This window comes from Candoia aspera, chromosome 1 (genome assembly GCF_035149785.1).
Source record: "Candoia aspera isolate rCanAsp1 chromosome 1, rCanAsp1.hap2, whole genome shotgun sequence".
NCBI lineage: Eukaryota > Metazoa > Chordata > Lepidosauria > Squamata > Boidae > Candoia > Candoia aspera.
In genome coordinates, this window is record NC_086153.1 from 242548288 (window position 1) to 242562607 (window position 14320).

General features: G+C 42.0%; 1 protein-coding gene across 1 annotated transcript in view; it reads left to right on the forward strand.

Annotated features, from left to right (window-relative positions):
• Positions 1–14320, forward strand: part of CD81 (CD81 molecule) — a 66974-nt gene that overhangs the window by 35233 nt on the left and 17421 nt on the right. The window contains exon 3 of the mRNA XM_063289345.1: positions 9976–10073. Within this exon, the coding sequence (XP_063145415.1) occupies positions 9976–10073 (98 nt within the window). The remainder of the gene's footprint in view (positions 1–9975; positions 10074–14320) is intronic.

Sequence of the window (14320 nt, forward strand, 5' to 3'; positions counted from 1 at the left end):
GAATTCTAGTATTTCTCTAGGCAGTTCTCAGTCTTGATTGGGAATTGCCTGAGTGTTGCAGTGCTTTTCCATGGCTGCCCCTACCTTGTGGAACACCTTCCCCCTGGTGATCTGGCAGGACCCTACCCTTTTAGCCTTCTGGAAGGCCATCAAGACCTGGCTTTTTACCCAGACACTGGGGTTGTTAGCCCTTCGAGGTAGTCCAGACAAGAAGCACAACCAGGAGCATCAGTACTATCTTCATTGTAAGGTTACATTAAACAGAATCTTGCAAGACTGGAAGTATTTCTCCCCTCCTCTCTTTTTAGTCTCCAGAAAACTAGGGGGGGTCCCTTCTGAAATGAATGCTTCCCCTGCTCTTCCCCCACCTGCGGACCGAGCGGCCTCTTATCAGACTGTTGCCTAGGCTGCGGATCTTCCTCCTGTCTCCCAAGGTCGCTCTCACATACCATCACAGGGGTAGAGTCTTTGGGGTTAGTTGTTGGGGCATCCCACAGTTGAGGTGCTGGGTTTTTGGTTGAGTTATACTGTTTATGCTTTTTATAGTTTGGGGTTTTTATTGTTGTTGTGAGCCGCCCAGGGTTGCGTTTTGAGATGGGCAGCCATACAAATATTTTAAACGAACAAACAAACGCTTGCACTCATCCTGCTAATATGCTAATGGTTAGTAGTTTTCCATTACATCCTTGATCACAATGTGAACTATCTTTAGATGGCTGCTTTCAGTTTGATAATAACATCCAAAAATGTAAGGGTGACTGGATAGGCTGCTGATAACAGCTCTATTTTGCCTATAGAAAAGGGTTTCATCTGATCAGGGCATTTCTTGGGCATTCACTGTGGCTTCCTAGTAACCCTAAATCCCTGTGAGACATTTCCCATGATTATGTGTGGGTTGGTTAGTGATGCAGCAGCTGCATCTTGAGTCATCTGTGACTACAGACTTAAGAAATGTGGGGCTTTCCACCACTTTCTGCCAGCATCTGCTCCACATGATAAGAGAAGACATAATAGCAATGTGAGCAGAACTAGCAACTAAAAGGCACATGCCACTTCTAGATCTAGCTACAGGTAGTTCTCGGTAATGGTGGTAATTAGGACCGGACTTTCCATTGCTAAGTGATGTGGTCATGAAGTGTGACATCACGTGATCACATCATTTAGGGACAGCAATCTCAGCAGTTCCCATTGCTGTCATTAATTGAATCCTACCAGTTGTTAAGCAAAGACCCCCCGATCCAAGCCATTCCTGGCTTGGTTCATCCCACCCCTGAGCCTCAGTAAGGTAAGGGACTGCCTCCTCTTGAGCACCCCCCACCCACCTATCTCCCTCCCCCATCTCTGCCTTTTTGGCTGCCCTGCACAGCGGCACTCCTCAACAGCAGTGGTGGCATTGAGGCTGAAGTAGAGACCCGGGGCCTTCAGCAGTTTCAGTCTGCCACCACCACCACCCCAGGCCTCTACATCAGCCTCAGTGCCGCCGCCACCGAGGAATGCCACCTCAAGCCCCATGCCATGGCCAGCCACCCCAGTGCCTCAGTGCAAAGCCCCAGCTGCCCCCACTGCCCTGCGCTCCACAGGGCCTGCCACATCCAGCTGACCTTCACTGTCTTCCTCCCACTGCTGATGAGGCATGCCCAGCTGGCCCTATGCAAGGCAGCTTCTGGCCACACCAGGCCTTCCTCCCGAGGCCATGTGCACTATTCTCCAAATAGTGCGTGCTGCTTCGGAAAGCCTTCGGAAAGCTTCTGAGGCCTTCAGAAGCATCGCAAGAATGATGCACACGATTTGGAAAACAGCAGGTACAGCCTTCTTGTGATGCTTCAGAAGGCCTCAGAAGCTTTCCGAAGGCTTTCCGAAGCATTGTAAGAACAGCGTACAAGAGTTGGAGAATGGCACGTGCTATTTGCCTTGCATAAGGCCAGGCTGGACGAAGGTCAGCTGGGTATGGTATGGCGGCTGGGGTGGTGGTGGTTGGCTGAGACTGCTGAAGGCCCCAGGACTCTACCTCACCCCAGTGCCACTGCTGAGGAGTACCGCTGTGCAGGGTGGCCAAAAGGGCAAAGATGGGGGGGAGATAGGCAGATGGGAGGAGTTGAAGCGTTCCTGCGGTTGTAAGTGCAGGTGGGCTGCCAGGCGCCCGAATATTGATCACGTGACTGCGGGGGCTCTGCAACGGCCGTAACTTCAGGGACTGGGCATAAGGAACTGCCATAACTTTGAAAGGTTGCTGAACGAATGGTTGTTAAACAAAGACTACGTGTACTCATTTTGCTGCCTCCCTATTAATATACTACCCAGACATCTTGAATTGTCTGGCATGAATATAGATGGGCTGTTAACAAAGTTTTGTGAGTTTTTTTTTAAACATCCAAGCTGTGTTTTATTTCAGATTATTTTCTTCTTCCTCTTTACTGCTTCAAGCAAATTTTCAGTGTGGCTTATCCAGATTGCATTAAGATTCTGTGACATAAGAGGGTAGGGTGCATTTGCTTAGTTTTTAGTATAGCCAGTTGCTTTAGAGCATTGACTTGTTTTGTCACAAAGCTGTGGAAGGAAGAGTTATTGGATGAGTAAGATGCAAAATATGAGACTTCCTATACCATAACTGAAGTGATTTCTTGATAGATGTATTCTTTAGATACCAGAAACTTTCCCTTTCACGTTATCTTTAGTCCTTTTTAGCACTTGGAGAAGGCCTACATGTTATGAATGTTTAATGGAAGCTACCTTATACGATTTCTAAATACCAATGAACCATTTATTGATGGTTGGAGATCAGAACTGTATGCCGAATTTCTGTGTTTTGCCATGTAGGCTCCATAATTTCAACAAGAAATCTGATGTAAGCTACACTTGACCTCTTGCAACCTTACATTTCCCTATCTTTCTGAAGCAAAGTTCTGTTTAGGAGTGTTGCATGAGAATAAGAAAAGTGTTTTCCCAAACGTTCCCTTATGATAACTTTTGCTTCTTTGACAAGACTAAAGAGTCGAAATGGCAGTCAGAGAAAGGACAAGCCTCACACATTTTCTAGTGAGGCATCTGTTGCTACTTGTCAGGGTCTGTGTTGTTGTTTTTTTTCATTTTATAGTTTTGGCTGTAGTTCTGAAAATTCAGTTCAGCATTCCCCAGCTTGAAGATTTCCAAATAACTTTCACTCTAGACAATTTGATTCATAACCATGTGAGTTTTAGTCCAATACATCTGAAGAGCACCAGGTTTTGGGAGGCTGGTTTGAATTAATTCAGATGCTTCACACTCACAGATGCAGAATGAATGTGAGTGTAGGCTTTGGGGAATTGGTGCCTCAGAAGGGACTTTCTGATTTCTTCTACAGAGATGGTTGTTTTGATTGACTCTCAATGCCAAAAGAAGCTCGAACATGTGTTTAAAGGCTAGGAAAGTGCAGGCAAAAGTGGTTCATTAACACTATTAAAGATCTATGACACTCTCTTGATTTGCTCAAATAGTGTAGTCTGATGTAGAAGGTCACTGTGTGCTTGGGTGTTTTGTTATTGTTTTTGTTTTAAATTAAATTGCACAAAATAGTCTCATTTTATTAGTCTCCAGTTGTCTGCTTGGCTCTGCTGTCAGGGACAAAGAGAAACTCAATAAAGGCTATTTGTCTGTATTTCAGAAAAATTCTGGCTCTACTCCCAATAGCTTCTCAATTATTTTATTGCTTCCTGACTGCCGTTAAGTGATCAAATCTCTCTCTTCTCTCTTTCCATTATGTTGTATCCTATCCACTTCTCTCTCTTTTTCCTTTTTGTGAGCTCTGCTGAAAATTTGGGAGAACCAGTGTGCTGATGCCATCCATTGTGAAGACTTAAATTCACCCTAGAGCTCCTCAGATTTCTTGGAATATAAATCCCATCACACCCACCCAACATAACAAGTGGTATTAGGTTCCCTAGATGGAGATGAAATCAAATTTAATGCATGAGATTTTTTAAAATAAATAAAATGTTGCAGCCTCAGCAATACATTGTTTTTTTTTTTTTACTTGTGAATAACCAGCAATAAATTTGCATTTTATCTTGTAGTTTTCTGGTGTGAAATCAGTGAGTTTTAAGTTGGATTGCAGAAGTAAAGTTTAGCCCATGCGTTACAATTTTCCTTTCACAGTCTTTGTGATTTTATAATTGGCAGTACACAGTTATCTTATGCTTCTGGAATTCCAGTGTAAAGAAAAATCACACATAAACACAGTTATGCTTACAGTGTATTGGTACAATATTTGGTATTTCAACCATTCCAGTTTCACAAGAATAAAAAGAACTATGTAAGGAGTTGCATAAAGCAGCTGCAAGTGTGCTTATAATTATCACACTGTTGGGAATGAGAGATTGAGATGGGTACAATAAACATTTTGTACCCATGAGCAGGTGGCAGTCGTGGCCAGAAGGGCCTTTGCGCAACTTCGTGTTGTGTGCCAGTTACTCCCTTTCCTGGATCGAGAGGCTCTCCTAACAGTCACTCATGCCCTGGTCATCTCCCACATAGACTATTGCAATGCGCTCTACATGGGGCTACCCTTGAAGAGTATCCGGAAGCTTCAACTGGTCCAGAATGTGGCCACGTGAGCAGTTATTGGTGCCCCAAGATCGGCACATGTGACACCACTGCTGTGCAAGCTGCACTGGGTACCAGTTTGCTTCCGGGTCCAATTCAAGGTGTTGATTATCACCTTTAAAGCCCTACATGGCATGGGGCCAGGCTACCTGAGGGACCATCTCATCCCTATGATATCGACCCGCCCCACCCGGTCATGCAGAGAGGGCATGCTACAAACCCCACCGGTAAAGGAATTCCACCTGGCAGGGTCCAGGAGGCGGGCCTTCTCAGCAGTGGCACTCGCCCTCTGGAATATTCTGCCCCCGGAGGTGAGACAGGCCCATTCGCTCCTGGACTTCCGGAAGAACCTAAAAACCTGGTTCTGCTGCCTCGCTTGGGGTGGGAGGGGCACCAGTTCATCTTGGGAGCGGCTATTATAGATCTCTCCCCAACAAACAAGATCCGCGCTGCTGGATTTTATATTTTATATTTTATATTCTATATTTATTTTATTTTTATAGAGTTATTTATATTGTAATTTATGTGTTTTAATTTTGATTGTAAACCGCCCAGAGTCCCCTTTTTGGGCAAGATGGGCGGTGATGGAAATTTGAAATATAAATAAATAAATAAATTTTAGAGATTTGCTTAGAGGAAGTAAAGAATACTTTTGTGTGTTTCTGTGCGTGCCTTCAAGTAAGTGTTGACTCTTGGCGACTGCCTGGACAAATCCCTGCAGTTTTCTTGGCAAGATTTCAGAAGTGGTTTGCCCTTGCCTGCTTCCTAGGGCTGAGCGGGAGTGACTGGCCCAGGGTCACCCAGCTGGCTTTGTGCCTAAGGCAGGACTGGAACTCACCATCTCCTGGTTTCTAGCCTGGTGCCTTCACCACTACACCAAATTGACTCTCTTTTAAAGGCTACTAATAGAATCAAATAAATGAACAGGCAAGTAATATGTCGAAAAGCAAAGAGAAGGGGCTACATCAACTTGTTTCTTTATCCAGTTCTGTTCCTTGAAAGTATTGTTAGCTTTCAAACAAGTGGATCTATATTAGCCTCAAACGTAAAATACAGTAGTCAGTGTCCTTCTTGGTTTCGCCATAGCTTGATGCAGGAGAGGATCTGTCTGTTATCAAAGGACAGCTGAAAGATGAGTCTGTTCCTTCAGTTTAAAGAATTTGTGCCCCTCTTATTTTGAATCATCCCATCCCTCCCAGCCCAGTGCTCTAAAATACTGGAAGGTTTCAAATGAAGTCTTTGCAATGGGTTTCTTTTGCTTTTCTGGCCTCCAGCCAGTCTACTTAACACATCGTATTCATGGCAGCAACTCCCAGTCTTTTTACTTTATGTGCATCACTGTGTAGTCAACAAAAGCCTTTGTGGGCCACTAGGCGCCATGGTCAACCTAACTCTCCACTTCGTGTCTGTGGGACTCCGAGCTTAAATTTAAAATACTGTTGTTGTTGTTGTTGTTGTTTTTAATGGCTAAAGATGTCATTAGATTTTGAGCAAGAATGCCAATATCTCAGTATCTCTATTCCTTGGTCCATATCAAGCATTCAGTTCTCTTCTGCAGTAATTATCTGGCTGAATAATGTTATTTCAATAACTTTCCAATGGAAGGACATCTGCATTCTGTAACAAGCTATAAGATTTAGACTGTATTTTGCTACAAAGCTGTATTGCATCCCTGAATATCAATTCTTCTTGCACATTTTCACCAGTTGTGAGAATTACTTTGTAGTGTTTCTATTTTAAAAAGCCTTTTCTGTAACAATCTAGATTTCTTCTTGGTTGATGTTTTGTTGGAACAAGATAAATCTGACTATAGTGCTATCAGCAGTCAGGATTTTTCAAATTAAACTTTTTCCTTTATATTCCAACAGTATGTTCAATACTTTCAAAATATAACCCCCACCACTACAGTACCTTCCACAACATCCATGCTTTTTTATTTAATTATTGGTTGGTAGCCTTTTGTCACAGCCCAAAAAGAAACTTTGTCATAAATTACGTTATTTCAGAAACTGACTTTCTTGCTGCCATGAAGGTTGCCCAGTTCCAGCATAGAGCAGGTACCCTTCTTGTCAGCCTTGTGAGGTAGTCCAGACAAGAAACACACCCAGAAGTACTAACTCTTACTTTATTGTAAGGATACATTAACAGAATCCTGCAAATCTGAAAGTACATCTCTCCCCTCTCACCTCTACAGTCCAAGAAACTAGGAAGGGTCTCTTCTGAGATGTTTGCCACTTCCCCATTCCTTCTGCAGACTCAGCTGCCTCTTATCTAACCATTGCCTAATCTGCGGCTCTTCCTCCTGTCTCCCAAGATCATTCCCACATGCCATTACACTTCTAGAGGAAGGATTTTGAGCCGCCCAGAATCATTGAGGGTTGGGCTGCATAGAGGTTTAGATATCATCATCATCAACATTATCATCATCATCACCATCATCAGGATTGCTTCTAGAAGGAAAGGATTATTTATTTGTTTTTTGTTTTTTTTTGTATTGATTGATTTATGTGGCTGCTCAACTCACAAAAGTATCTCTGGGCAACTTACAAAGAGTTAAAAGCATAAAAAAACAAAGGAATGAAAAAGAAAACATAACAGAGATCCAAAACAGAATGAATGAAGCCAACCACAGCTTATTCAGTTCATGTCCTTTCAATTTTGAACAGGCTCATCCCATGCACTGGCCCAGTGCCTGGGGAAGACTCAGGCCATATGGAATGCCAGCAAGGTTGGGGTGTGACAGAGAAAGTGTGCCTCCTAGGTCCCACCAGGTGACATTGTTTTTGAGAAAGGACCTCAAGCTTTCCCACTGTGCTGAATCTCATGGGATGAGCAAAGCTCATTGGAGTACTGCAGTTCCATAAATAACCCAGCCCTGTGACAAGAAGAGCTTTATAGGTGATAACCAGCATCTTAAATTGCACCCAGAAGTCTGTAAGGACTTCATGAAGTAGTAGTAGTGTTACAAGGGGGCACCTTGATATGCCCATAACTACAGTACTTGCACTACTGTATTCTGGATCAATTGTGGCTTTTGGATGGTCTTCAAGGGCAGCCCCATTACAGCACAAATGTCCTCATCCAGCAGTTTTATGTAGATGTCAAATAGGAGTGGGGAGAATGTGGTGCAAAGCAGGGGATCTCAGGCTAGATCTCCCCCTCTGCTACCAACACCAATTGGAACCATCCCTGGAGGAAGAAGGAGAACCATTACAATACTGTGTCTTCCACCCCCAAACCTGAAAAACATTCCAGTTGAATACCATGATCGATGCTATTGGAAGCCATTTAGAGATAAAGGAGGGCTAGGATAGATGCATTACCCTCATCCTTGTGCCCCCCAAAGGTCATCTACAAGTATGATCAGTGCTGTCTCAGTACTCAATTCTCATCTGACTGAAACCTGACTGAAAGGGATCAGATAATCCATGTTTTCCAGGGCCTTCTAGAGCTGCAAACCTTCTCTCAACAACTTTCCTAGGAAGGGGAGGTTGGAAACAGGATGAAAATTCTCCAGGAGTACTGGATCCGGGAATGGCTTCATGAGGTAGAGGCAGATTGCTCCTTTAAGAGCCATAAAAATCACCCCCTCCCTCAAGAATGGATTTATCATTGTCTCCCAGGAGGCCTTAACCAACTTTGAGGGATAAGGATCTAATACACAGGTGGCTGCAGTCACAGATCTGAAGACCCAGTCCACTTCTTCAGGACCAACAGGTTCAAACTCTTCTTAGGTAACCATTCCAAATCATGCTTTAGTCAATTCCAAGGGACCTGCACAGCCAGAATCTAATTCAGAGTGAATCTGAGCAATTTTATCCAACAGATCCTAGAGTAATCTTATAGATGTTTTCCAATCCCTCCTTCCCCAGAAGAGACTGGGCTATCCTTAACAAGGTCATCTGAGAATGCAGTAAAAGCAAAAACATGGCTATGGTTTGCTGCTTTTTTTGGTAATTCTTGAGAAAGAATTACCTGTTCTTTTTTTTAAATAGAATTCTATTTATTTATTTATTTATTTATTTATTTATTTATTTATTTATTTATTTATTTATTTATTTATTTATTTATTTATTTATTTAATCAATCAATCAATCAATCAATCATCAAAACCCAAAATCAGAACTTCATTTTTTTTACGTTACAAGCAAATAGTCCAAAAGTGGCTTCCAGATAGAAACAAATCCAGTTACAGTATTTTCTCTTTTCAGTGATCAGATTCACTCTTCATCTTCCTCTTGGCTCTTGGCAACTTTTCTGCCATTTCATCTCCTGGAGTTCCTCAGAAAACCAAGGAGTTCTTTGGGGTCTGTGGATAGAGAGTGCACAGATGTGATCCAAGGCCATGGCCATACTTCCAGGTGGTGACCAAGCCCTTCATCAAACCATGCATCAGAGTTTGAGGAACAGCCGCAATTTCTCAAACATAGTCCATTGATTGCTTGGGGTGGACCAATCAGATAGGTCCTTTCTCCTCCAGGGCAAACGGAGAGTGATTTCTCCATGGCCAGGGACTGATGGTGATATTTTCCAAGTCTAAGTCACATCACCACTCTCCCAAAACAAAAACCAAGTCTGTGTGGTTGGTGTGTGACCACTGTATGAGGCCCAGAATGTGCCCCTTCATGCTTGCTACAGTCCTGAAAAATACATGCTTCCCTCAACTGATGGTAACTGCAAGCAAGCAAGAAATCACATATAAGAAGCATTTGACTTCCCTATGATAGCATTTGATCAACTATTCTTTTACAACTTTATTAGAAATAATACCCATGAATAGCATAGTACTGTCAGACTGGATTGTCTCTAACTGATTTTTTTCAAAGTAATTCAATATTATATAATTTAGAAGAGGGATGTTTAACTATCTAAAGTTGTTCATCAAAAATTTCAGTTATCCTTAACTTTGGCAATGCTGAATGGAGCTGATATATATGGGACCTGGGCAGTAGGGTTCTTTCTTCCCAACAGAATGCTTAACTGACATACAGCTTTCATTGCTATTAGCTTCTATGCCTTCGAAAAGGGATTTGACCAAGTTGTGGATAATTGCTGCTTTGGAAGTGGTAATTGAGAAGGCTTCCATCTGCAGAAGCTATCTTGATTTGAATATGAAATGCTGGGAAACTCCCTTCATGCACATCTTTGTGAGCTATTCAGAAGCACTCACTACTTTTAGAAACAGAATGTGATCCAAGGCACAGCTTTTGTTTGATCCAGTTTGATTCATATTTATGTTCTGAACATATCTACGTATGTGTTGGTGGATTGTTGTCTTCCTGGCACTATCTAATTCTATAATCCAACTTTCATAGAATACCCAGGCCTGTTAATCACATAACAAGATGTTTTCGTCCTAAGTTAATGAACATGCCTGCCTTTCATCTTCCCCTGCAGGAATCTACATTCTGATTGCAGTTGGAGCAGTGATGATGTTTGTGGGTTTCCTAGGATGTTATGGAGCTATCCAGGAATCACAGTGCCTTCTTGGAACAGTAAGAGACCTTTTGTATTCTTGTTAATATTTTCAAGCATTTCCCATAAGATTTTCATGACTTTAATAATCACTATTATGATAGCTAACAGTAGAAAGAGTTGATGATCACAGAGGCACTCTCATTGTTCCATAGCAGAATTTCCTATGGTGTAGCAGTAATTACGATTTATTTTATTTTATTATTTTCCTACGTCCAATAAGCTGATATTAAATCGGACAACATGGAGGTGCTCTGGTAAGTAGGGGGTCAAATTTGGGGACTGAGGTTCAGATTATTTTGAAAAAGGTTATACATCCCCTGAAACAATAGGTTTGTACTCTTGGAGTGCTCCTTGATCCTTAGCTATGACTCGATTCACAACTGTGGCAGTTGTGGTGAGGAGTGCCTTCTCACAATTACATCCAGGGTGCCAGTTTTGTCTCTTCCTCAGCTGGTCAGATTCAGCAGTTGCTAGCCACAACTTGCTTACATTCTGTCATTCTTACATTACATTCTATTGTGATGTGCTTTATGAGGAGCTGCTCTTGAAAACTGTCTAGAAATTGCAGTTAACGGAAAATGCCCAACCAGTTCAGGGATCATAGTATATGCCCAGAGCAGTGCATGGTTAGATACTAATTTAGTGAAGGACTAAGATCAGAACTGACAAGGAGTAATTATGACTTTCCTTCTCTGTTTTAAAAAAGAGGTAGTATAATCCTGATATTTGGAGTAGGTTACATGCTATTTTCATTAAGTGTGATGAGATTTGCATTGAAAAAGGTCTTTGCCTATATCCTATCTGATTATTTTGAATTATGCCAGTGCAGTGTGAAAATAAATGTAAATATCTGCTAAGGAAGGACCAATGTGAAGAAGGAAAGCAAACGTGGCTGAGCTCCAGAGAATTAGCAAGTAACAGATTTCAGGAAAATTAGCAAGTAATTCAGAGAATTAGCAAGTAACAGATTTCAGGAAAATTGGTGACAGAGTTTTCCTCCTTTGATCATTTAAAACAGAGCTGTCTAAAATTGGATACAGTCCACAGAACATATTCCTCACTGACAAAGTGAAAGTTGCTTCCCCATACAGAGTAGCTTGTTCCATTTCATTTATATTCTTCTGTTAATGGTTCCTCTGTCTCCACTTTCCATTGTGTCTCCGTGTATTTGGTCACTGTGCTCCAGGACCTGGAAACAGTTATCTTCATACTGAATGACATATTTCAGCAAAGGGGCTTTTAGATCATAACACACCTAATATCTATATTTAGATCTAGTAAAGGTAAAGGTTTCCCTTGACATTAAGTCCAGTCGTGTCCGACTCTAGGGGGCGGTGCTCATCTCCGTTTCAAGCCAAAGAGCCGGCATTTGTCCGTAGACCCTTCCGTGGTCATGTGGCTGGCATGACTACATGGAACGCCGTTACCTGCCCGCCGAAGCGGTACCTATTAATCTACTCACATTTGCATGTTTTCGAACTGCTAGGTTGACAGGAGCTGGGACTAGCAACGGGAGCTCACCCCGTCACGTGGATTTGAACCGCCGACCTTCCGATCAGCAAGCTCAGCAGCTCAGCGGTTTAACCCGCAGCGCCACCGCGTCCCATATATTTAGATCTATAACACACCTAATATCTATCTTCATTCTTCATCATCCTTCATCATTCTACCTGTTCTCCTTTCCACAAGCCATTTCTTCAATCCATTTTCTTTCATTTCCCCCTTTGCAACTTATTTTAATTGGCCTACAATATTGAATAGATTGGTTTTTTTTTTTAATTAACCCTCTCATCAAAACGATAATTAGCAAAACAATAATTGGATTGTATTTAACACAATTAAAATGTTGACATTCTTGTACACCTCCTAGGGACTTTGATAATGGGTGGTCTAAAATCAAATTAGATAGATAGATAGATAGATAGATAGATAGATAGATAGATAGATAGATAGATAAACTTTATCCAATAAGCAAGAGTGGGCAGCAAGTGGTCTTTGACTTAATTTCAGAAGTCCTTTGCAAGTAGGCTATTCCAATTTCTGGCAAGAGCAATATGCTAGGAAGGTCTGAATAGAGAGTGTCAGGAAAGAAAAAAAAATCTATTGGTTAAAAAAAGAGAGGGAGAAGGAAAATGGAGCATCAGAAAAATATCTGGCCTCATCTAATTTTGGCTCTATCACTGCCCATCATTGGTATGCAGTGCAAGATCCAGTAGATCACCCAAGAGAATATGACTCTTGGTTAAGATTGCCCATCCTGTCCCACATTGCTCTGGGGTGGGGAGCACCTACTCTGTGAAGCAGCTGTCGACTTTCTTTTTGCAGCCTTTTTTTCTGATTGTGTTTTTAAATATTTACTAAAATAAATACAAAAAGCAGCAGCAGCAGCAGCTGTTGAGGACACAGCATTGTTTGAAGAAGGCATAAAAGCTTCTTGTATAAGACAAGCCTGGAATTAAGCCAGTGCTTTCTGTATGTGAGAAAACCCTTTTACTCTCCCTCCTGCTAGCCCATTCATTATAGGTTGTGACTGCTGTATGGAGCACCTTTCTTGTTTTAACCTTTTGGCCACAAAGAAACCAAGATGTCACTTCTGGACCATTTAGTTATTTTTCAGTTTTGAAAATGCAGTAAAAACTGAATGTCCTTCTGTGTCCTTGTGTTTTACTCTGGGAGGGCACATCTTTTTGTGTTGTTGGTTTTTTAATGTGGTAACACTGCTGCTATGCTTTTGGGGAGCCTCTGTCTTTATTTCACTCTTTCAAGGCTAGGGAAACTTCTGCTTGCCCATGATGGAATGCATTGCATGGTTAGGTGATATACAGATGGTTGTAATAAAAAGTAAATGATAAAACAGTATATCAGTTCGGAAGGAGTTACTCTGGCTGTCTTTCTGGTGCTGAGTACAGTTCAACACCAGGTTAATTCTTCCCTTGAAAGACTTAATGAGCTGGAAGAATTTCTCCTCCCTTGTCAGCCTCTCCATGCATAAGCTTATCTGAAGATGGCCTTCTTTTGGTTGCTTCGATATTTATTTGTTATTTCCATAGCATCCAATCACATATAAGAAAAGTTCCTTTCTGAACTCCAACACCAACAGCCTTCCCTGAAGTGGTGCCCTGGCTTTGGGATGCCATCCCATGGAGCATCCACCTAGGGCCAATATTGAATTCTTTTCAGCTCCAAGTTAAAAATATAAGAGAACATACAGTTAAATGTACTATTTTTATATATGTAACTCTGTGTTTCTAAGCTGGTTGATCCAGATGTTTTAGACTTCAACATTAGTCCCAACCAGCACAGCCAGTAACAAAACACTATGGGAATTACCACCCAAAGCATCTGGAGGCACCAGCCTGCTTACCTCTGTTTTACTGGATTAATTCCTTTTTCTGCATACAGTGCCCACAGATCCTTTCTGGGATGACAGTTCAGGGTATACATTTCTGAAAAAAAGAAAAAAACAAACGGAGACTACATTGGAGAAAGCTTTTCTACTATAGGTCCTCAGGGAGGAACTGTACCACTCTTCCATTGGCATTTAAATGAGTATGTGTAAAAGTCAGTTATAACTGCACCTTAAATGTTTGGAGATTAATGTTTTATTTTTCAAAACACTGTTTTGAACACCTAACACCTGTTAGGTTACTTTTAGCATCTTCAAAGGAAGAGAATGAATAGCTGAGATATGCATCTCTACATATTTCCTTTGACTAAACCCCTTCAGCCACATTTATTATTATTTATTTATTATTCAAATTTTGTTACTGCCCATCTCCCCCAAGAAGGACTCTGGGCGGTTTACAATAAACTTCGTACCACAACAATAAACATTAGAATCCGATAAAAATAAACAAATTACCAATATAAAATACAATATAAATAGATAAAAAATCCAAGTGGCTTTGAGATGCCAATACAGTGGGAGGGGCTGTAAGGCGCAAGCCACCCCCAAGAATGGCTACCCACCTTCCCACCCCAAGTGAGACGGCAGAGCCAAGTCTTCAGGGCCTTCCTAAAGGTCAGGAGCGATGGGGCCTGCCTCACTTCTGGGGGAAGGATGTTCCAAAGGGCAGGAGCTACTGCAGAGAAGGCCCACTTCCTGGATCCCGCCAGACGGAATTCCCTTGCAGACAGGGTCCGCAACATGCCCTCTCTGCATGACCAGGTGGGATGGGTCGATGTAATGGGGAAAAGGCGGTCCCTCAGGTAACCTGGACCCATGCCATGTAGGGCTTTAAAGGTGATAACCAACACTTTGACT